We start from the raw sequence: 24,452 nt of genomic DNA, 5'->3' as shown, positions 1-24,452 counted from the left end.
TGCTGAAGTCTATGTACAACACACACATTAGTGTAATTCGCATGGGCACAGAGAGTGGGCAAGTGAAGGTTTGATGATGCAGACATTGCTAATCTGATACTTAACATATTCACAGGCCATGTCAGATGCTACTGCAAGCTGTCTCAAATAGAAAGTCATAGACTCAGAGAGTTTTATAACTAACAAACACTTTACACTGAAAGTGTATTTATTGTGCTCCTCTATTGTGGGGGTAAAGGGCGTGGGTAGTTTCACTGTCGTTTATTCAACGAGGTGGCCTTGCAAAGTTGGGAGTGTGCCAGTGAAAGAGACTCACCCTGACCCCCTGACTCCCGTTCAGGCAGCGGATAAAGCATGTGGCACACGCCGCTAAGGACAAAGCAGATGTCAGTGCAGCTGGAGAGGCCGGTCACTGGTGACAAAACACAGCATAGATATCTCGTCTCTTTGTCAACTTCGTTGTTTGGAAAGACTGAAACACAGACAGAGAGAGGGAAGAGGGAGGGGATTTAGTTAAGAAATTCAAGAGGAAAGGCAGTTGACAATCTGGTAGTTTTAGAATCAGAGGGCCCTACAGTATGACTACAACAAAGAGTGGTATGGTTGTTTGGAACACATAACCAATGATTAGTGCAGTACTATATCATTATGTGGGCAGGTAGTAAGGGTAAAGCTTTTGTTTGGTTGGCCTGTCAATCAAAATGGTGGTAAGTGGGCAGGGCTTGTTTGGTCAGGTAACCTTAGCAATGCCTGAGTGTTAGTTAGTCACACCTGTCTTCTACCGCAATGCCCTTACAATGCTCTAATAATAGTCAGTGAGGGACGTTGAAGGGGACTACAGTACTTGCGGTTAGTTTTCACAACAATTACAATGCTCCATAGATCTCACATGCAAGTAGTCAAGGTTATAGATAGAGACAGGCCAAACTAGAGGGCGAGCTCATGTTGTCTTGTAGCTTCATTGTGAAGGTAAAGGCCAAACATGAAAGACATCTGTTATCAGTTAAGCTTGTGAAAGCTATCTGGCCTTGGATAGATCATTTACCAAAAGAGGAAACCAGAGCATATGGCTTCTTAAACAAAGATATTACCAAGAACAAAGTATATGGCTTTAGAACTGGTAGAGGGCTGTAAACAGTATTTAATCTGACTCATACTGTCTTGTCAGGTCACATGACCAAATGCATGAGGGTGTCATGTGTAATTTCAGCTGCTTAAGGCATATCTGAAAGAGGGCTCAAATGCTTTTATCTCTGATCAAGATGACTAACTGCATACTTGTAGATGAGTAAAACACAAATTAGGGTTGTTGAGTGATATATTAGTGATATATTGTGAGCTTTGGTCACATGATGTTCTTTTGGTCACTCTCCAGTTTCTATGGCTTTGATCACGGTACAGTTCAAACAGTTTGTGCCTTCTTTGGTCTCTTTGGGGAGTCACTCAGTGTCTTGGATCGTGTGTGAAGTGCACATTTGAAGGAGAAGCATATTTGCCTCTCACTCTCACGCACTCCGTAACTGACAGCGCTGCAGAAGTAGTTCTCTCTCTCTCTCTCTCTCTCCCTCTCTATTTCTTTCTATTTTGAACAGCAGAATGTTCACATGAGCACCTGCATCATCAATCAAGGGCGACACTCATTCTTGTGAGAACTTGAACTACCTGACACAACTTGACCATGTTGGCCCATTTCCCTGGATCACATGCATTCACATTCTAACTGCATCCCTAACCCTATACACGCCTCACCCTGTCAATTCTGCTGCCTCTGTTTCTCCCCCACCCCTGCTCCACCCTACCATACCCAACCCTGTACCACTATCAAACCCACCACTGCCCCACCCTATCCCACTGCCTCCTGATTGTGGTTATGCAAGAGAGAGAGAGAGAGAGAAAGAGAAAAGGGGAGGGGGGTCTTGTTTGAAATTAGGCACATTTGAGGTCTCTTTCAACTCAACTCTGATTTGAAAGGCCCAAACAAAGCCTTGATTCTCTCTGAAACCTCCCCTAATGGAAGCCACCAGCAGCTCCTCATCACTTTGTGGGCTCCCCCCTTGGTTTTACTGGTGCCTTTCAATTAGTGCGTCCATTTTAGACAAAAGGGAAAATGACAATGCAAACAGTAGCCACCGAGGCCTGAGCGGAATTAAAGAGACTTCTGTAGAGACTTCTACACCTTATGAGTGGACGAGACCTCAAGAGCGGCCAATTTCACCCCTAGGATAGACAGCAGGTAGCAGGTATTTTTCCTATAAAAGCCTGCCAACCCATGTCAGGAATGCACTTTTTTGTCTTGTTCACTTTAATGTTCTTTTATCTCACTCTCTGTGAAATCCTTTATATCTATTTGGTCTCTGTTTATTTGTTTTATCATAGTGTTATTGTGGTATTGCTTGTATCTTTTTTTATCAATTGTAGGCCTACAGTATATTAGGACCATGTGTGAAATGCACTTTTAAATGTAATAAACTTGAAACATGGCTCTTAATTTGATTCGGTAGTGTCAGGAGAAAAAAGAAACAAAAACAATATTTATCTATTCTCATTTGTTGACATAAGGTTGCTTTGCTTGCTGTGTCCTGCCTATCTCCTGCAAATTGCAGTTTAAAGAGGTTCTGAAAATGACTTGACGATTAGGATTCCGTGGAACAATAAGGAAATGGCTTTAACTGTGACAATGAAACAACTCACCTGCAATGCAGAGCGTGCAAAACAGCAGAACAAAAAGAAACAACTTTCTGGGGTAAGCATCATGTTGCTAGGGAAACTGACCTATCACAAGGGTGTATGCTTTCTATTAAGCCTTTTACAACATACTTCCTAGAACTGGAGCCCTGAAAAGCAAAGTAGCATATGTTTATGGGATGGTGTAGTCATAAATGGGCTGCAACATTTGTACAGGTGAGTGATAAGTAACTATGTACTCAACTCACTTCCTATTGGGTATAGCGATTGATTCCACCCCCCCCCCCCCCCCCTCTCTCTCCCTCCCTCACACAACAGAACGGTTTCTTTTGATCATTGATTGTAAAGATTATTTTTAAAATGTCAAGCCCATACTGTACATCATGCCTCATTAGACCATGGACAATGGAGAACTGAATGTTTGATGTTATGTTTGACATACTGTATTCTCTACCCTAATGATTGCAACTTGATAGTTACAAAAAAGTGTGACTTTGCCATTTGTTCATATTGTTTAGATCACTTCGCATTGTAGATAATGATTTTGCTCAGATCCCTGAACCCTCTGAGAAATTGTGTTACATGGTGGTAGTTGATGCCTCTAACTAACTACTGTTGTGAGTACAGTTGACTCCTGATAAGAGTATGACAATACTACAAACATTCATGTCAGTCCCATACCATTGTATCAGGAGGCAACTCAATGTAGTTGTGCTTGTGCATATCTCAGATATACTAACTGTATGAAAAACCATTGTAAAGACATGAAATTCACAAAGTTTGCATTGCAAAGCAGATACAGTTCATACAGCCATTTCGATGCCGTTGGATACAACATTTTAATCCAGTTTTCCAATGATCCAATCAATCTATCTGATGCTATTAATGGAACGCCAAGTTATATTTTAAACTTGTTCTTTTTTGAAGGTCAGAATATTCATCTTATGCAATGCCACATCCTGGTATTGCTGAGATTTCACCGTGATGACTGAAGACAACATTGAATAAGTGACCTGTCCTCTCTCATGTGCATCTTATTATGTCCAAAAATAAATGGAAAGGAATGTGGAGTGCAGTAGATAGCACAGTACATTACGATCTTGGACCTGTTTGAGTCTGGAGTTCAAACAATAATCATCATGTGAGCACCAGTGCACACAGATACAGTGTTGTCCAGTTTGCATTGGTGTCTCCTGGCTTTCATTGTAAATGCAGTAAATGTACATAAATGTGCATGCACATCAATGTGTTATGCATTATGGCTGCAGCCAGCACGCTCATTTCTTGTAGGGTGGGGAAGCTAGAGGTTGGGTGGGTGTGTGTGTGTGCGTGTGGGGGGGGTCTCTGAGTTGGTTTTGAGATGAAACGGTGGTGAGTGGGGAGGCGAGTGGATAAGGGGGGCTAGGGGGCCTGTAGAGTAGGGTCTGTAATTTGGGCTACTGCTTCTAGCCACCTCACAGGCAGCGAGGCCTCACATGGCACACTCTGACACACAGACAAGTCCCCACATTGCTCTGACGTCCCAGCCAAACACACAGACCAAAATTACTCACAGGGAGAAAGAGCCATTTGAGGTGGAGTGGAAGAAAAAAAAAATCTACCTCGAATGGAGCTATGTTGTGTCTTCTAAAAAGGACAAGTCAATTGAAAATTGACTCTGGTCTTCTTTGCAGTCTAAAAAGGGGACCACTCCCTCCATATAAATATAGCCGTAGCCTTCTAAAAATAGCCCTCTCGTCCAAGCTATTTATAGCAGGGAGTCCGCAAATTGTATTCTGTCAGCGAGTTTCAATGAGGCTGAGGCGAGGCTACTGTTGGAAAGAAAAGCCTCCCTGTTCCTGCTTTTTTTTCTCTCCAACCGGCTTGACGTCAGCTCTCCTCAGCGTGCGCGGCACCAGACTGCAGCCAGAGTAGTCTGCAGCCGAGCCTGCGTACAGAGACATACTCATGAAGACATCTATTGTGCTTTTGGGTGTGCTGAGGCCCTAAGGGCAGTTACTACATTTTTTTTCCAGCGTTTTTCATGGAGTGACTGTTGGAACACACAGCAGGGTATTGTCTTGCAATGTTTGTGGCACACAATACGTCCTATTATTGCAGGGTTTACACTCCTTGTTCATTGCTATGACTTACCTCTGCTCTTTTACATCTTTGGGGAGTTAACCTCCCTTACACCTAAAACCAAACAACAAGATTATCCTTACAGTATATACCTCACCATCTCCATCAAATCAATAATGTCACCTGGTCAATGAAGGAGGGTACTATTTTTCTTTTGCTACTTTTTCCCAATAGACTGTTTTTCCCTCAGACTCAACGAAGGGGTACCCTTTTCTCCATAGGCATTCATTCTTTAAACAGTGAAGGAGTGAGGAGGTTAGGGCAGTTCATGAGTCCACAGTCGTCTAGATGTGAGACCACTGAGAGGTCAGATCAGCGAAGTCAGTTAAAGACCTGGGCAGCCCGGAGCATCACATGACCAATGCCAATTTAATGACTCTGCGAGGATGACACTAAATAAAGAGGTTGCTGTGCTCATGAGTTACCATAGGGTGATCAAACTCATGCCATAATTCGGTCATCTAAAATATATTATCCAGCCGTGTTTAACCTAAAGTACCCTGGCATTGACCTCAACAGTGTATACTCTGTGGTTTTTGCACACGCAATAGCATGAATGCTTAGTCAGGGTTCACTCAGATCAGCTCCTTTTATCATCAAGGCACTATAGGCGGACTTAACTAGCTACAGTTTACCCAAGGGAAAATCAAACAATGAGCTTCTGAATTGTTGCTATGGGACCTGCCACACACCAAAACACACTCTCACTTGCAGCCTATGTATCTTGGTCAACTTGAACCTGTGGGTAAGGACAGTGCTTGGTTCAACAATGCGCCATTTTATCAGCACCTTGTGGTGCCTTGTTACATGCTTAAGGGAATATTGGAGCGAAATAATCTCTCATTGTTTTAATTTCCTTAGACACTTCAGCTCCCGACCCCATTCTCTCAATGCTGAGTTACCATGACCACCAGCAGGGGCTAGGAACAAACTGTTCTCTCACATCTGCTATAAACCTCCTTTCAAATGTAGCCCCTGTTTAGCACCAAGTTTATAATGTTGAAACAAAGTGTTGATCCTAGTTTGATTAGAGTGTTCAAATGAGTAATACATTGAAATAGGGATTCATTGGTAGCCCGTTTGATTTGGTTTAGATTGCAGGATGCCATGAGGTCGTAAAACAGGCCTGGTGTCTTTTAATTTTTTTTAGTACAGAGCTGTGACCTCAGGCGCTAGTCTGGAGCCACTACATTGACTCGTAGCTGTGGGTGGTGGTGGTGGTGGTGGTGTGGTGGAAAGACGGGGCTGTGGGACTATGAGTGGCACCGGCGGCAGACATTTTGTACCTGTTGACCTCCACTGACAGACTGCTAGGCAGACAGGCACAGTGTAAGCAGGGTGGGTGGCAGGCAGGCATCCCAGCTGCGCACACAGATCAAGCATTTCTGGACTTGCATTTAAAAAAAGTAGGCAAAACTGGGCTTGGGTGCTAGACTATGTCTCCAACTCCTCCTGTCTGTGTTGAGAGAAAAACAACTTCTTGTTTTAGCTGTTTTCCTTGCAAGTCTCTTCTGCCAGTAATCCCACACTCTAGTCAGTCAGTGCTTTTGGTCTACTTTTATATTGCAAGATAGGAGTTGGAGTATATATAAACCAGTCAATGCCACTTGGAAATTCTTCACGGACTAGCACTTTACTCACTCACAATTGCAAATGCTCATAATTATTTGCATAAAGAGCTGTGTCCTAAAATTAGCAGAAAATTACCATTCTAGATTTCTAATATTTCTAAAGTCTATTTATAATATTTTCTCTATAATTCTATAATGAATTCATTCTATAATGAATGGCACAGCTTTATTTGGTGGCCGAAAATGGTTTAGCATGCAATTACATATTATTCCCACACATATGGCAGTCCAGAAGCCCTATTAGGTATCCAATTGCATTATTCCCTATCTTATGTTGAACATCTCACGCCAATGTGTGTGTGTGTGTGTGTGTGTGTGTGTGTGTGTGTGTGTGTGTGTGTGTGTGTGTGTGTGTGTGTGTGTGTGTGTGTGTGTGTGTGTGTGTGTGTGTGTGTGTGAATTGAATAGCCCTCTTCGCGCTGGAAAAGAGCGCCACAGTGGCTGTAACGTTTGGAAAACATACCCGCGCGCATTTTCCAGTCAAAGCGCGCCACTCCATCCGCATTCTTTGCATTCCAGGTGCAACTGCCCAGGCACGACGCAGGGAGACACCCAACGTGGGTGCTCGTGAGTGCACCAGAGTGGTGATGTGTTATTAAAACAACAAACAGAAATGATTCGTGACAATAGAGCAAACCAAAATTATTTTTTCATTCTCTCTAACGGGGCTACATTTGGCTAAAGTTCTCCTTTGGGAATAGGGTTGTCGTGATTTATTGATTTTATTTTGAAAGCTGACTCCCCCACACAGGTTTTTGCCAGGACCACGAACAGCGTGATGAAATGTTCAATTCCGACGTGAGTCATCTCTCTGTGATGCTGGGACACCTGCATGAAAGACTCTCAAAACCACCCTTAAATGGGCAATGACGATTCCGGAGGATACCTATACGTAATAGAAAACAAGTCAGTGGCAATATGCGATTGGTTCATGTTATGCTCATTATTAAATGAAGACCACAGCTAGAAACTCCCAGACCCAACACACTAGACGCTCCCCTTGCAGTTTCTATGGCAATATGACGCACGTTTTACGAAGCCACGCTGTAGTACGTGTACGTGGCTGCAAGCAGAGCAAAAATAGGCCTATCATCTGTTGATGTTATGAGATTGAGGGTTTCTGTAAATTCGTGCTGTGTGTCTGCAACTAAAAATATGCTTTCTATGACTCTAGGCTATTTTAAGATGCCAGCGCCACAACTAATCCATGACCATGTCTGCTTGTAGGGCTGCAAATTACTTAAAAAGAGGGTACTACTCCTCTCTGATATTCGACAACAATGTTGTTGAATATCAGAGAAGGGTTACTCAGTTGTCGTGTACAATAATGTAAACTGAGTTAGTTAAACCCAAATATGCATCAAAATCCACAGAATGCATATCTTAGAGCCACACTGTGTTGTATGGGATCTATGCGCATAATGCGCCTTTACAAAGTAGTGACGTCACTACACAGGGTAGTGTTTGATGTGTCTGCATCAAGATGTCAAACTGTCAAATCAGTTAAATTAGCCTCAGTTCCAACAAATTTGAAACAACAAACTCTTAACATTCTAAACTGAAACGAAAATATAGCTATCCTTTATCTCATGGAGAGGCGTTAGAGTTATACTGTAAAATGCATCTCCACGAAATAAAGGATAGCTATATTTTCGTTTCAGTTTAGAATGTTAAGAGTGCTACAGGGGATGAAGGTGTCTATTCTAAATCCTTATCAAACCAGCTTAGGCTCTATTTAGTCTTGGAGACTTGACCTATCATTGCCATAGTGGCCTAAATACTGTGTGACCAAGCACACTTACGTGTGTCGCTGGCTTCAACTCTTCACTTTCTCACTCTTTCTATCTAGTGTGTACTCCATCTTTCTGGAGAGGCTTTCTGGAATGTTTTTCCGAACTTGTAACAACTTTTACTCAATTCATTGTTTGCGGTCTCTCCAATGACCCAGCCTACCTGCCTCCAAAACTGAAACCTATCGACATCAGCCAGTTGTCCATAAATGCACAAGTGGATATGTTTTATAACAGGGCCTGGTGTTAATCAGTATGTTTGTTCTGAGACAGTGGTGGTGATATCTGAGTGACCTACATTGCCATTGAGTGTGTGAGCGACACTATTCTAAGACTTGGCTGGCTGGCTCTGGCTGTACTTTGAGGCACAACAGGAGGACAGGACAACTGCCAAATCAAACAGCCATCTTGCGTCACTCGCCTAAGGAGTCACAGGGTGTCCTGGAGCAGGGTGTCACAATTGCACTGCTGCCGCATACAGGATGTGACATCCAGGATGTGACGTAGCTGCTGGGAAGCCGGGAGTATACTTTGTTTGCACAAGGATTTCGAAAGAAAATAAGTGCAGCTAACAGTAAGGATATGTCCCAGAGGCTATGCTGCAATACTTTTCAGTTATTTCCTCATTGAGGGTCGATAGTGAGAAAAATCCAGTTGAAAACTATTGTCTTGTACTCTTCTCTTGGCCTATTCGTCTTTTAGCATAACAAAAGACCCCAGGTAGATCAAATCAAAATCAAAATCAAATCAAATTGTATTTGTCACGTACATCGCATACAGCTGTAATTGACATAGTGAAATGCTTTGTGATCTTACTCCTCGCTCAACAACAACAGTCAGCAACAATACAATATAATATAGTAATAAAAAAGTGACAATAGTACTAGTGCAATAATGTCAGGAGTCAATAATAATGGTGGGGAGGTCAGTTGAGCAGTCTTATGGCCTGTGGGTAGAAACTGTTCCGGAGCTTGTTGGACCAGGTCCGAATACTCTGGTACCTTTTGCCAGAAGAGAGAGAGAACATGGCGTGGTTGGGATGGCTGGTGTCCCTGATGATCTTCCTCTTGCACCTCTCAGAGTAGAGGTCCTGAATGGCTGGTAGCTTGCGGCCTGTGATGTACTGGGCATGTGATGTTTTACCACCCTCTGAAGATCACATGTTCTGCCAAAACTGCATGTGATGTGCAATTGCATGACAGTAGTTCAGGATATCCATTAACTCCAATCCTGGTGACCCACTATCCATATATGAGTTACAACCAATTGTTCTCATAAACAAGGCTCAATTAAATTGTAAAACTGTGAAACTGAAGTTACTTTGTTTAAGATTTGTCATGTTACTGAACTAACTAAAGTGTGTAAAACAGGTTAAGTCTCTCAGGTCACCTATAGCCAACCAGATTTGTCTCACTGATGGAATGAAATTCACCACAAACGTTCCAAGAGGAACAACATTTGGAAACACTGATACAGTATAAATGACACCAGTAGAGGATCCTACTTTTGCATAGATTTCACATGCCATCCCCCTCCCTCCTCCATTTCCCATAGCATGAAGCACACAGAGAAATCAAATGTTCAGTTCAATAATTTATTCAAATAGGTAAACATTGTATTCAGCAATGCATTTCACTGTCATATATTACTCTATTCAACTTAAATAAAAAACAATACATTAGTTCATTGTGTCACTGTTAAAAATGAATACATTGTAACAATGTTTGACCCTCTTGACCTGTTGATCAATATCAATGTTATAACTCAATAACAATCCATAGACATTGATCTGAAAACACAATTGCATTCTCGCTCAAAATATCCAGCTATTGAGCAATTTAGTCATTCACATTGCATTTCATAAATACATTGACTTCCACATCGGAAAGCATGGAGTTTTACCAGTTTCAAGTCCGCATTCACATTGATGCAGTTCCTTTGTCCCGCAATAACGAAACTGCAAGTCCGTTCCCACGCTACTGCCGCCCTCAATTGCTCCAACATGGCTCGGCAAACAGCAACGGGACTCCTCTACAGTTCGTTCCTACTCCCCACTACCGCCGACACTTTTCCTTTCCGCGGAGGAAGAGAATGAGGGGGCAGATGCGTCATAACGCGCGCATGTCCATCGGAACATTCTCACTCCCAGCTCCGTTGCCGGATAGTGGCCAGGGCAGGCAGATACAGAGCTGTCGATGCCCCTTTCTTGAACGCATTTCTCATCCTTGAAGAATGACGACTCTTTTCGTTTTCATCGCTTTCACAATTTCTTAGCGAGGTCCGTTAGTTCAGCGCTCCTGCAGGGCCAGATAAGGTACCCATTGGTTCTTGCAACGACTCTCCTCACAGTAGTTGCTAACGTCTTGCAGCGCTTCGCATTTGAGAGATTGGCACTGGGAGTTCTGCAAGCAAAAAATAGGGAGACATGGTTAGATGTGTATGAACTGTGCATAGCTGATTCAATTATGTTATGTAGTTTAACATTATCACCCAATTACACACACATGGCCTTTCGCGTCTTTAATATTATCATATGAAATATGTATTAACGTGTTTGCAAGTGAGACTGTTTAGAATTGTACTTACAGTGACAAGGATGCAGTGCAGGTCTTTGGGTTCGTTGCCGTTGCTGTCAGCGGTGGTTGGCTCGCCCAGGATCTGAGCGAGGGGCCTCATGCCCGAGACGCGCAGTATGTTGATGTCGTTGTCGCAGCAGAAGGCTTGGATAAGCGTGAAGTGAATCTGCAGTGCGATGTCATCCTCGTCCTCCTCGTCCGTCGCCAGAACGCATAATACCACACTGTCGGGATCACTGTTGAAAGAACATAGAGAATAGTCAATGACCTGCCCTGTAAACTGATAGGTAGCCTAATATTACAAGACCATTGCATTTTAATAGTTCCATAACGATAACATCTTTACTTACACATTCATTAGTTTGGCAGACTCGTAGACTCCCACGGTCAGGCAGTCTTGTTGCTGGGCTGCCACCAGTAGTTCTTCTAATGCTTGACTCACGGTCTCCATCCTTAAAGAAAAAAAAACAATTATGTTAGTTGTATGCACCACAATATTGAATAACAACGGTTGAGAAAGGCTACTATAGCGGTGTGTACTACTTTAGACTTTGCACTTCCATCTCTTAATGCAAACTATGCAACCAAGTGTGCAAGTACTGTCACTTACTTTTTGTCTGTAATATTGCATCCAACAAGTTCTTCCAGGGTCATATTGAAGTCAGTAGTTGTATAATCCACAAGGTCCAGGATAATCTCCAAAGAGTAAATTCCCGAATCAAGGTTTGCAGAATGTCCTTGGCAAGTAAGTAATCCAAGTAGGTTTCCTTGCAGCAGTGTTTCAGCGTGAAACTGTTTCGGCGCTTGCTGTGAAATACGGTTATTAGTCCTTGTAATGTTCCTCTGCTTTGTGGCTCAGTGGTTTCTGATACAATACAGCGAAACGCTAGGTTTATATACACTGTCGTCATGGGCGTGGCTATACTCGAACGCTACTTCCCTGATTGGTTAATATATGCCGATGGCATACCCACTCTTTGCAACCATTGGTTGTTTACGCCAACACATATCGTGGACCCACGTGGGATATTTCAGAGAATCCCCCCACCTCCCTCCACTAGCCTATCAATTTGTTTACTTCAATATGAGTCCTATGGAATTTCCTTGGTCTCTCTATTGCTGCGTATTTCTTCACTCTCGGGACATAGCCTATAAGAAACCTTGCATAGGCCTAAATTATATGCAAGAGCTATATGTATGAAATGATTCTACCACAAGGAAGACAACATTAGATCACTGCATTGTGTGTCAATACATAACTCCATGCATATTTTTTGCTAAAAGATAATAAATGGCAACGCATGTTTATTCATTGCTCTTCGGTTAGAGGAGGACTACATTTGCAGAAAAGCATGGACATATACATCATTGTTACCATAGCACCTGAGTTAAATCACGGATAAGAATCTCCCAATTATAGCAGATATTGTGTAAACGACATGAGAACAGAGGCAATTATCAATGTAAAAGTAGGCTATTTGTCTTGTGAAATTCACCCTTCTGTCCATTCTTCTGCAAGTCAACTCTATCATCTTCCAGAATGTGACCGAATTTCTGCAGGCTATCTGGAACTTCATCATTCGACACTGTTCTAATTCCACCGTGCTAAATATATCGTTAGTCACAGGATCAGTGCTGTTTACAAGCTATTAGTGGACCTTGTTATGCTATCAATGTTACGAAATCTCACCTTGCAAACAGGTAGTTTAGTGCTTACAATCCTATTTAGATCAATCTACATTACATGAATTTGAGGCTAATGCTTTTAAATAAGCATTGTAGGCATTGTAGGTGCATAATCAACTGTAGGTCTACGCCACGACCTACATCACACCGTGCAATGTGCATGCATGCATGCATTCTAATGGCTGATATAGTTATTGTGAGGATTTTGTAAAACACTAAGAAAGTAGCCTAGAGTAGGGTATTCGGACCAGAATAATAACCACGTCGCCACTCTGTGGACTTCGCACGGCGTTGCACCGAAACGGCAGGTTGGAACATGTTGTAACACGTTGCAACTCCTTGCTCCTGTGACGCTGGAATACAACTTTATTTTTCTATGAGCAAATGCGCCGCTCAGTGGTCAACTAAATACCTCCTCAAACGTTGATGAAAGTGCAGCTGTTTTTTTTAATAATCATCATAACAACATGTACTGACTTGTCCTTGGTTTCGGATCATTTGATTTGGGAATCACGCGTTTCGCACTGAATTAATGTCAATTAAACAAACAAAAGGCACAATTAGCAGTTTCGAACTGATTCTGTTGTTAGGCTTTTGGGCTATAAGACATATCCTATGGGCCTATCCTAAATTGCCAAGTGACAGGACCAGCTAATCTTGAACAGTTAATGGCTTTGATTTAATCAAATTACAGGCCTACCCTGAGTCCTAAAATTGCCATATGAAACCCATGCGGTCAATCGATACTAACAGTCCACTAGTGTGATCTGCATGATGGCTTTTATTCTTTTTGTGATCATGTCACTGGCAACTTTGCAGCTAATTAGGCCCCATTTTAATTAGATATTAGTCGGATTAATATGTTTTCGATCAACAGTTTTGCTTCTTTTATCGCTGTATTTAGTGACCTTTGTAGGCCTATCTGCATGTGATTCAACCCTGTGCGCCATGCAGGAGAGTGCTCCATGGCCTATGAGCTCGACCGTCTAGGACACTGACCCATAGCACATTAATGCCCTTTCAAAATGTATATCTAAAAGTCTTGACATGCCTTGTATTGTGCAATACACAAATCTCGACAATATCCTCCCCATGTTACACCTTTGGTATTAGCAGTTGGAAAGAAGCAACGGGGAATTTAAGCCTACTGCGGTTTAGACAAAACTAATTAATCTATTGACGGGTCGGCTATGTTGACACACACTCCCTGGACCCCTGCTACCTCATTCAGTGGCAGTACACACGCAGTCAGGAATACGCACAGTCTTCACACTTTTCCGTCCATTTAAGATGCACTGAGAGAATGTTTTGAAACAACACAATGCGTTCAACTAGCCTATTTGCAACCATTCAGGAAAGTTTTGGGAAAATGTTTCACCAACAAAACAGTGGTGGAAATACATTTTTACCTGCAAATAGGCCTATAGTCCATATTTAGACGGGGGCCTGTAAACAAAGGCGAGGCCTTTGAAGTATAAGAAGTATAGCCTAGCCATTCAATTAATGATTTGAAACATCTTCATAGAAAACGATCGACTATTTTCAACTCACTATCGGCCTATTGAATTTCATTTCACTTATTATATTGAATAGATTTGAACTCGAATTCAGTCCAACCAGTTTTAGGCGTCTGACTTGAATGATTGCACATGGAGAAATAAAGTATTTATCCTACAATCAGAGAGCAGAAAAAAGTCCTGTTTTCCACTGGAGGCGCCATTGTATAGATTATGCCTAAATTCGTCGTTGTACTCTATCTAGAGCACAGGTGTCAAACTCATTCCATGGAGGGCCGAGTGTCTACAGGTTTTTGCTCTTCCCATCTACTTGATTGATGAATTAAGGTCACTAATTAGTATGGAACTCCCCTCACCTGGTTGACAAGGTCTTAATTGAAAGGAAAAACCAAAAGCCTGCTGGCACTCGGCCCTCCGTGGAATGAGTTTGACACCTGTGATCTAGAGCGTATACCAAGTACAGTATACGCTCTAGATAGACTGCAGGGATGCATGTTGGAACACAGCCATTTTCTTACGTCAGGTATCGTCATTGTTGCGCGACGATGGTTCGCCTGAACTACAGTTTGGACGGAGTCGCGCTATCTGTCCTAAGACAGTGTGGTCGAGAACCATACTTCCCAGAATGCGTTCTGCAAAGTAACACGTGGTGCGTTGCTGATTTTTGACGTGTTCGCGGGATCTTGCTAAGATTATGACAAATAAGAGGGTTTTTAAATGAGCGTAATAAATCAGCAAGTCTGTTAAAAGTATCTTTAGGTATGGCTGAATGTCATGAAAACATAGTTTTTCGAAAAGACGGGGTTGAGGTAAGTGTTTTTCTTCATTATATTATCCTTGCCAATGTCAATGAGATGAAAAGATTGCCAATAGAACAGCTGCCTGAACCAGGAGAGGAGCTATCTATCTACGCTATCTATTAGCCCTGATGTGACTTGTCTCCATTCAGGATTAGAGCTAGTTACGCTATCTTGTTATCTAGCTAATGTTAGGCAAACGCAGAAATTGTTGTTGTAAGGTGAACTAGTAGTACAGTTTGTAGAGGCTACATCAATCAAGGTGTACAACTCAGGAGCAGTGAGGTAGCCTCATATCTGGGGTCAGTCTTTGATGTAATGTTATGTATTGCTAATACTATTGGTATGTAACATGGATGACTTTGTTTCTTTCTTGACATACTAGGACAAGGTGTCTGCAGCGGTGGCAAATGACGACTCGGCGCTTGTGAAGGCCTATGAAGAAGCCGTTCAATCATTCCAGGTAACATTTGAGAAATAGTCCCATTTTGTGGCATTTCTTTAATCTATTTAAGACGGTGAATTGATATTAGCATTCTATTGATTTGCTCTGGATTGCCTACACCCTAGAGGCTTCTACAGCTGACAATCTCTGGAGTCATAAGATCCATCCCTTGTATTGAGTAATGGGTGAAAATAGACATCTCTTGAAATCTAATAGAATCTGCATGTATGTCCCCTGTCATGTCTTCAGTAGAACGACTACCCCACATTAAAACTGGCTTATTCTCCTGTATTTTATATTGCAGAACTCAAATGATGTAAAACAAAGTAATGAAAAGCTTGGAGGCAGTCCACAGAAACCAATTGACTCTGATGTGCCATGTGAGGAACCAGCTGACTCCAAGGCAAATTCAAGTTATAATCAGTTATAGATTAAGACTGACATTTTTGGGGTATATATCCATGAAGATGTTTTCATTATCCTTTCTCAATGCCTGATTTCACCCAAGCAGTGGGAGGTAGGGTCTCACTGCAATGCCATGTGGTCTAAAGATGGACTGGTGTACCCTGCCACCCTGGTCTGGTTGGAGGGGGAGCAGTGCAGGGTGAAGTTTGATGGCTATGGAAACGAGGAGGAGATGGAGCTGAGTGCCCTGTTACCTGAAGCAGCTGACCAGCCCTTCAAAGAAAGACAGGTTAGCTGAACCCAATTCAAAATACAGCTCATGTAACACTGTTATAGCCAACCAATCACTACACTCTTATCGTCCTTAGCCTAGCCCCTTTGCCCCAGACACTTGTTGATGGACAGGGTTTCTGGACAAAAAACCTGCCTCTTTCTAAATGTCTCTGTCTTTCTGTTATCTTGCTCTCTTTTATTATCTTTCTCTCTCTCTCCTCACCTTCTCCATATTTATCAATGGGATATCTTTTATTTAAGTATTTCAGGGTTTACACCAGTTATTAAGCACTCTCCCTCCTGTGCCAGGTGTGGAGGCTGGGCTCCCGTTGTCGTGCGGTCTACTCAGAGGACAGGCTGGTCTACCCAGCAGTGCTGGTGTGGATGAAAGGAGAGCGCTGCCGGGTTAAGTTTGACGTGTATGGGAACGAGGAAGAGCTGGAGCTGTGTGCCCTGCTGTCCCCAGAGGAACAGGGAGGCCAGAGTGGACAAGCAGCAGCCAAGGTAAGGAGATAGGTAAACCAGTTATATACTGTGTAACAATAACACACCTACTGCTGGTTCATCATAGTGCTTCACCATGACCCCAAATGTACTGTATCCAACTTAAAATACATCACTTTGAACACAAAAGCTTTGTGGCTAACATGGCACTTTACATCTCTCGATGACCCAGACCCACGGCACTTGTCAATCAAAATGTTTCTTTCTTGAACCTAAATGCTTCTTTTAATGCCAGAATCATGGTATATTATCACTATTAAACTGGGACCACGATTTTTCAACAAAAATAATTTTCCGAAAATAATTAATGTTTGAACAAATGTAATTTGGTCACGCAAAGAAGATTGACTGTTAAACATCAATCTTTTAGATAGATAGATAGATAGATAGAAACTTTATTTATCCCAGGGGGAAATTCAGGTTCCAAGTAGCATACAGACATAGGGGTATCACACATAACATACACATACAACATACAACATTAGCAGTATTTTATACAGGCGAGGTGCAGTTGTAAATGTCTTTGCAGTTAGGTGAGGTGCAAAAAGGTAAGGTGCAATAATAGCATTAAATACTAAAAACTAAATACGGGCTACATAAATATGGACTATTTATAAAGTGCATTTAGTCCAGGCTGGTGGAGGGAGGTAGGGGCTGTGTATGAGACCTAGCATAGCTAGTAAACATTGTAGATAATGAGGTGAAACAGTGACATGATGGTGATGTGATACAGAGGGTGGAGGTTATGCAAAGAAGTCCATCTCTTTGCCCTTGATTGACCTATTGTAGAGTTGTATGGCTCTGGGGACAAATGATTTAGTCAGTCTGTCAGTTTTGCTTGTCAGTGCTCGTAGCCTCCAGCTGATCAAGCTCTTCTGCTGGATGATGGTGTGGTACAGTGGGTGACCTTCGTTGTCCATGATGGTGAGCAGTTTGCTCAGAGTTCTTTTTTCCAATACTGAAGTCATGCTCTCCAGTTCAGCTCCCACAACAGAGCCAGCTTTCCTTACCAGCCTGTCCAGTCGCCCGGCATCCCTCTTCTTAGTGCTTCCTCCCCAGCACACCACTGCATAGAAGAGAACGCTGGCGACCACAGACTGGTAAAACATCCCTAGGAGTTTGCTGCAGACATTGAAGGACCGCAGCCTCCTCAAGAAGTACAGCCGGCTCTGTCCTTTCTTGTAGATTGCATCAGTGTTGGCTGACCAGTCCAGTTTATTGTCCAGGTGGACCCCCAGATACTTGTATGTGCTGACCATCTCCACATTGACTCCCTCAATGGAGACTGGTAGCAGAGCGGGCTTAGACCTACGGAAATCCACCACCATCTCCTTGGTCTTTGTAGTGTTGAGTTGTAGGTGGTTGAGTTTGCACCATTGCACAAAGTCCTCCACCAGGCTCCTGTACTCCCCCTCCTGCCCATCTCTGATACACCCCACAATTGCAGTATCGTCCGAAAACTTCTGCATGTGGCATGACTCTTTGTTGTAGCAGAAGTCAGACGTGTACAGGGTGAACAGGACAGGAGAGAGCACAGTTCCCTGTGGTGCTCCGGTGTTGCATACCACAGTGTCCGAGAGGCAGTCCTTCAGTCTGACGAACTGTGGCCGCCCTGTCAGGTAGTCAGTGATCCAGGATACCAGGTGGGCGTCCACACCCATCTGCAGGAGCTTGTCTCCCAATCTGAGGGGTTGGATGGTGTTGAAAGCACTGGAAAAATCAAAGAACATGATTCTCACAGCGCTTTTCCCTTTGTCCAGGTGAGAATGCGTCCTGTGCAGTAGATATGTGATGGCATCGTCTACTCCAACCTTCTCCTGGTATGCAAACTGTAGTGGGTCCAGTGCATGGCTAACCTGGGGTCTGAGTGTGTGTAGAAGCAGTCTCTCCATTGTTTTCATAATGTGTGAGGTGAGTGCGACAGGCCTGAAGTCATTGAGTTCTTTTGCGTGTGGCTTCTTTGGGACAGGAATAAGACATGATGTCTTCCACAGTGTTGGGGCCCTACCAAGACGTAGACTCAGGTCAAATAAGTACCTCAGCGGCTCTCCCAGTTCGGCAGCGCAGGTCTTGAGCAGTCTGGGACACACTTTGTCTGGACCCGCTGCCTTCCTGGGGTTAAGTCGCTTTAGTCCCGATCTCACCTGGTCTGCCGTGATTGTAGGGGGGAGGGGCTGGGAGGGAGGGGGGGGTGGGTGGTGGGGTGGCTCTTTGTCCCTGGGCGCTCCAGTACACAGTGGCTGATGGCTGGTGATTGAGGTCGGTGACGCCTTTGATGATGGGGGGTGTTGGGAGATTGGGGGCTGTGTGAGATGGGGGAGAGGTGTAGAATGGCCCTGCACGCCGACAGAGACAGCTCCTGGAGAGGGGGTGGGGTAGGCCACCGCAGCTGAGTGGTCGAACCTGTTGTAGAACTGGTTCAGTTCATTGGCCCGGTCTCGACCTCCCTCAACACAGCTACTGGTCTTCCTCATGCCCGTCATCATCTTCATCCCATCCCACACCTCTCGCACGTTGTTCTGCTGCAACTTCCTCTCTACCTTCCTTCTGTATAACTCCCTTGCCTCTTTCAGCTTGACTTTGAGTTCCCCTTGTGCGTGCTTCAGCTTTGCTAGGTCCCCCTCTTTGAACGCCCTCTTTTTCTTATTGAGGAGGGCCTTGACATCGCTGGTAATCCAAGGCTTGTTGTTTGGAAAGCAGCGCACAGTTTTTGTGGGAACAACAATGTCTTCACAGAAGTTCAGGTAGTCGGAGTAGCAGTGTGTTGTTTACAGCTGTGTTGTTAAGATAATTAAAGTACCACCATGGCTACGATATCTTATATCTTGCAGCTCACCAGGACCAAAGTTTGAGAGCTGTTTAGATTAAGCTTTGTCAGACAAATAAGGTACCTCTCACCCCCAGTCAATGAATAGGGACCAACTTACCAGTACCAGCAGCTCTGATTGGAGGAGGAAAGATAAACAAGAAGAGCAGCCCTCCCCTCTTCCACCAAACTTCGCCTCAGTAAGTCTGTCTACTACTCCCTCTGCTGGTCAGCTCAATTAAATCTCTATCACATAGAATATTTTCAGTATATCCATACATTATTAACAACTAGTGATGCTTCATAACTTTGCTTCTATACGTCATCAGAGTTTGTCCTTATTGGTATGAATTGTCTGTGTTGTACACATTATAAGGGTTGTTGTTTTGTATTTGTACATTTGTCTGATTTTTCTCTCTGTGTGTCAGGGAAAGGAATGGGGCAAAAGCAATTCTTACCATGGAAAAGAGCAGGGGTACAAAAAAAACAGCAGCTGGAAAGAAGATTCAAAAGAACGAAGCATTCACCCCCTTCCCTTCTTTCCTCCAGTGCCACCTCCTCCGCCCAATTCAGTGGTGAGACTGTTCTCTGTGTGTATTTGTATTATGTCTATATTAGACTTGTGTGAAATTGGCTGCATTGGATCTCTCCCAGCAATTATGATTTTGTGTTCAAAAGAACCGTGTTTCCCATGAGCATGAGCTACTGGAAAAAGTACCAGAGACAACAAATCTAATGACCTCACTCAGCCACCTCTTGTCTTATCAGTTGGGCTGCTAGGCCATGCCAGCCTGTGCCCATCTCACGGTCATGTTTACTATGCTGAAGGCTGGGCCACAGGCAAAGTATGTGTAGCCTTACACAAAACAAATCCTTCTGAGAACAGAGAGACAAGAGGGCCTGAACAGCCTGTAACTGAACTGTATTTGGGATTGCATCATGTACCTTATTAATTAACCAGAATCACTATTCCCATCAATATCCCCTCAAATATTACCCTAAAAATGTCCTCTCTTTATTTGCATGGTGTGTTATTTTCGTGGATGTTATGAATTTGATATTTGATAATATAACCTTGTGTTCTGGTGTTTCATTTGATATTTAATTTCATTTAGTATTCATTCATTACTGATACCCTTTTCCTCTAGGATTTCCCGTCACTTTTTCCACCTCATCTCCCTCCACCATGCGTATGGCCCCCCAGAGCAGGGCTGGACAACACCAGCAATGGCCCAGACTCAGATGTGTCGGCCTTATCGAGCATGCTACTCTCCTGGTACCTGTGTGGTTACCACACTGGCTGTTACATGGTTAGCAAGAGTCCTTCCTCTCCAAAACCATTTGTTCAACTCCTGAACTTAACCCCCTGGCGCAAGGTGTTAGGAATTGTCTATGAGCAATCACATTTTGATTGTTTATGAGCAATCTGCATGACTAGAATACACATAATGCACTCGTATCACCTTGTGGAACATGGCTGCCACAGATTCTAAAAATGATACATTCATTCAAATAATGAAGGGTAAAAACACAATAGAGTACCCTGTTTTGTAACTGGAATATTGCAGCCAAGTATGCTCATAGTGATTTTGTAATGAATACAAACATATCCTCTTTGGTCATTAGGGCAGGCAACAGACGGAAGTGAGCTGCAAGTTGGCTGATAAAGAGAAACATGAGGCCAAATGCACAGAGGAATAAGGTACAGTGATTTGGTTATACTTTCATGCTTTATCAAATAATTAGAACTTTCAGATTTGAAATTGGGAAGGTGTAATTGTCTGAAACAAAACAAAAAATGTTACTCCTGCACTGAAGATAGTTGTCAGATTCCAAATTTCTTATAGTAATAAAATAGGAACTAAGATAGACACTGAGGAACTCCACAGGAAATTACCAATAAAGAGATATGTTACCCTTTCAGAATGCTGACCAGGATTGTCTATCTGTCTTTTCTCCCTTCAGGGTGGTTTAAGGTCCATGTATTAGAAGATGAAAAAGTTGGGGGCTGAAAAAGACTTGAATGGTGAATTCACTGAAAATGAATTGTGAGTGCAAGTTGCCTTATTTTTTGCGCCTCTTCTGCGCAAAAACGTTTATTGAATTTGCGCCTGAATGTTCTCAGACTACAAAGATGCAGTCCTCTATGGCTCACTGTAGTGCATCATAGTTTGTGTTTATTTTTCTTACTGAGATGTTGTGCATTGCAACCTGAGTGAGTGTGGAAAGCAGAGATACTGCGCCCAAAGCTCTGTGTGTCGGTTGCTCACTACTGTCGGAGGCAGCACTTTTTGGTAGGCAATCTCTACTTTGGTATTTTTGGCACTTTTCTGTTCATCTTTTTTTTTCAGTTCAATTTTACATTGTTCATATTAGGATGACAAAAAGAAATGAAATGTTTTTGCTCATCCCTTTTGTGTTATTGAAATGTTAGTTTAAAAGGAAATGTTTGACTTTGTCAAATGGTTTTCTGAATTTGTTTTGATACTGTACATTCTAAAAAGATTTTGATGTATTTATGTCTTCATTTCATTTTGACAAATCAAATGCCATGTTTGTCATACATATGGGAATGAATATGTAGGTTTGAAATGCAATCAAAAGATTCAATATAACTGCTGACCACTCCCACAGGGTTTACTCTTAATCTTTTTACCTTTAACCCTCCCTGAGCCTCCTGATAAGCTTTTCTTCAGCATGGAAGAACTATTAACTGTGTTAATAATATTAGACCAAATGATTAAATCATAATGTCATGTGCCATTAAGGAGAATGGTTATATTTCGCATTCCATACAATACCTTTATCCACATGTTATTTTTTGAGGTTGGTTATGTTTAGAAACAGTAAACCTCTGATAAATTCCAAAATGACAACCTTTATCACCATGACAAGGAACTGTGATATTCTGATGTGTCTGTGTATGAGCAGTATTCCAGACATGACACTATGGGTTAATTGGAACAAACCTCTGGTCAAGAAAGAGGTTATGCTCACAGGAAGAGCTTGAAGGTGGACATGTGCTTTGACGTAGGTTAGATGGTCAAGGAAACAGATGACACCATTATTAAAATGCCTTTTAACATGAATTAATCCAAAACAATTGTTATATTACCCCTGCGTTTTCTCATTCCAATCATTTAATTATCAATAATTAGTTGTTGTTTTTTATATCAACAATATGTTAAAATCGATGAATTTGTTAAAACGGCTTTCCATAGACAATGAAATACATTCGGGCAATTCTCCCCCTTTGCTGTGGCTCATACAATTAACTCAAATGCAAAAATGTATTCAGCAAGTTACACCATAAGATGAGTCTGAGTGCAATAAGCCTAATAATTAAAGATTTCAGAATTCATATTTTTTCTTTTGAGGGTCCTTCGGTTGTATAATAATTAATGTACACACTGCTGTGTGTGTAAAAGGCCGCTAGGCCGGTTGAAGGAGCGCAACTTTCCACGCTACGCGTCTAGAGCCAGCATCAGATGGACGACCATTTTTGAAGTGAAATGCCATACGTGCATAAGGGAGGTTAACACTTATTGGCGCGAACGTTATACCCATTTCAGAGCGTTATACCCATTTCAGAGTGACAGCGCACGCGTAACTGCCCAACCTGCGTAACTGCCCAACCTGCGTAACTACCCAACCTGCGTAACTGCCCAACCTGCGTAGGCCTACCACTTATTTGAATGACTGGTTCTGAATAATGCAAACGCTGATGATGTCAATGCATGGTATAAAACTTTGTCGCGAGCTGTCAGGCGGAATACAAGCGAAGAGCCACATTTGTCCTGCCCGGGCGCCTCTCAATATCAACTTCCAATCAGGCTCAGCACGTGCTCCCAGCACCATGGTCAGCGGCCGGTTCCTCCTACTTAGCGCTACCTGCTCCATGTTGGTTGTGTTGGTCAGTTCCGAGGATTTTCTTGAAACCCGCTCTGCAGGAGACCCATTCAAGACACAAGAAGAAAAGGATTTGGTGAGATAGACAACTGTTTTATCTTTGAGTCATAAAATGCATGGCTGACGTTTTTAGGCTGCTAGTAATGACCGTGTGATTTTGCTAAATGCACAATGTATTAATGCACACATGCCTATGATAGGCCAGGCCTATGCAGGTTACCATTGTTTGCAAGGACATAGTTAAGTCAGGCTAACCATGTTACTCCCATGTACAGATCGAAGCTTTACAAGAAGTTCTTGAAAAATTAAAGAATAAGCAGACGCCTTCATTGGAGAAGAAGTTGGGCTGGGTTCCCTCGGTATGTTTCAAAGAACCATGGATTTATTTATTTTTAAAATTCATATTTCAGGTGAAATTCAGATGCTTAACAACATTTCTGTGTTAGATTGTGTATATGATCTATTTTGTTGTGATGTACAGAAAAAAAACATTTCATTTTTCTACAGTGTGATGCAGGTGAGCAATGCGCAGTTCGCAAAGGTTCAAGAATTGGAAAGCTGTGCAGCTGTCCACGGGGAACGTCATGCAACTTCGCCATCCTCAAATGCTTGTAGAAGATGATAGCTCACTCGGTTGTATGGGTGTGACGTGCAATTAATGTTCTCTTCAAATGTTGCGCTGTTTAGAGATGTAAATAAATGTAAGAACTGAATAAAGGCAACTTTTTAAAAAACAAACAAAAAAAACAACTTGACCCCTCTGTCTTTGATGTTAAGATCCTTGATACAGTTTGATATGACAGATAGGCATAGTATTGATACATCCTTGTAATTGAGAGAACATATTTTATAGATGAAAAACAATTGAAATTGACAAATCAAGACTGTCAGACTGACATGAGTAGCAGTTTTGCAAAAATGATGACGTTTGATCAACAGATGGCTCATCAGATCCGACTTCTAGCGATGTCCAGTAGGCCTACGAAGAACAGAGAGAGACCTTTTTATGGGTAGGCTGTAAACAAAGAGGTTTCGTCCTCTTTCTTTGGTATAGGCTTTAGATTTAGAGCCTAGAAACGACAACCTGACCATGAAAATGTGTACCAGAAACAGAGATTTCATTCGAGGGAGAGCGAGATAAATCTACAATTAATAACAGGCTGAAAATACAGATCTGACATGACGCAAAAGTTTGCTAACTATTTTTTTTACAGACGGTACCTTCATCCAATATAGGGCTACTCTGATTGGTCTTGTAAAGTGCCACTTGACAGCTTTTCCCGCCCTAGATAAAGTAGGGGCGTCTC

General features: G+C 42.6%; 3 protein-coding genes across 4 annotated transcripts; 2 read left to right on the top strand and 1 right to left on the bottom strand.

The window, feature by feature from the left end:
* Positions 1–9,813: 9,813 nt before the first annotated feature.
* On the bottom strand, positions 9,814–11,657 carry LOC310805584 (growth arrest and DNA damage-inducible protein GADD45 beta-like). The gene is made up of 4 exons (XM_083671330.1): positions 11,414–11,657; positions 11,154–11,255; positions 10,814–11,039; positions 9,814–10,629 (listed from the first exon to the last, which is right to left on the bottom strand). Exons 1-4 carry the CDS (start codon positions 11,455–11,457, stop codon positions 10,516–10,518), a joined length of 486 nt encoding a protein of 161 aa, XP_083527456.1. The 5' UTR covers positions 11,458–11,657; the 3' UTR covers positions 9,814–10,515.
* Positions 11,658–14,670: 3,013 nt separating this feature from the next.
* Positions 14,671–22,016, top strand: LOC310806452 (uncharacterized protein). Of its 2 annotated transcripts, none has more exons than XM_083672552.1 (10): positions 14,671–14,815; positions 15,189–15,266; positions 15,553–15,651; positions 15,760–15,942; positions 16,236–16,430; positions 19,335–19,436; positions 19,665–19,811; positions 20,385–20,546; positions 20,863–20,938; positions 21,202–22,016. In XM_083672552.1, exons 1-9 carry the CDS (start codon positions 14,768–14,770, stop codon positions 20,935–20,937), a joined length of 1,089 nt encoding a protein of 362 aa, XP_083528678.1. In that variant the 5' UTR covers positions 14,671–14,767; the 3' UTR covers position 20,938; positions 21,202–22,016. The 2 variants fall into 2 exon arrangements, with proteins under 2 accessions (XP_083528678.1, XP_083528679.1); XM_083672553.1 differs by having other exon boundaries at positions 14,772–14,815; positions 15,553–15,628; positions 15,757–15,942.
* Positions 22,017–22,915: 899 nt separating this feature from the next.
* LOC310806453 (niq CART3-like) lies at positions 22,916–23,760 on the top strand (the record flags this gene model as incomplete). The annotated part of the gene is made up of 3 exons (XM_083672554.1): positions 22,916–23,221; positions 23,421–23,504; positions 23,653–23,760. Exons 1-3 carry the CDS (start codon positions 22,949–22,951, stop codon positions 23,758–23,760), a joined length of 465 nt encoding a protein of 154 aa, XP_083528680.1. The 5' UTR covers positions 22,916–22,948.
* Between the last annotated feature and the right edge of the window lie 692 nt (positions 23,761–24,452).

This window comes from Argentina silus, assembly GCF_951799395.1.
Source record: "Argentina silus genome assembly, chromosome: 6".
Taxonomy (NCBI): Eukaryota; Metazoa; Chordata; class Actinopteri; order Argentiniformes; family Argentinidae; genus Argentina; species Argentina silus.
This window is presented reverse-complemented; position numbering and strand designations above follow the sequence as displayed.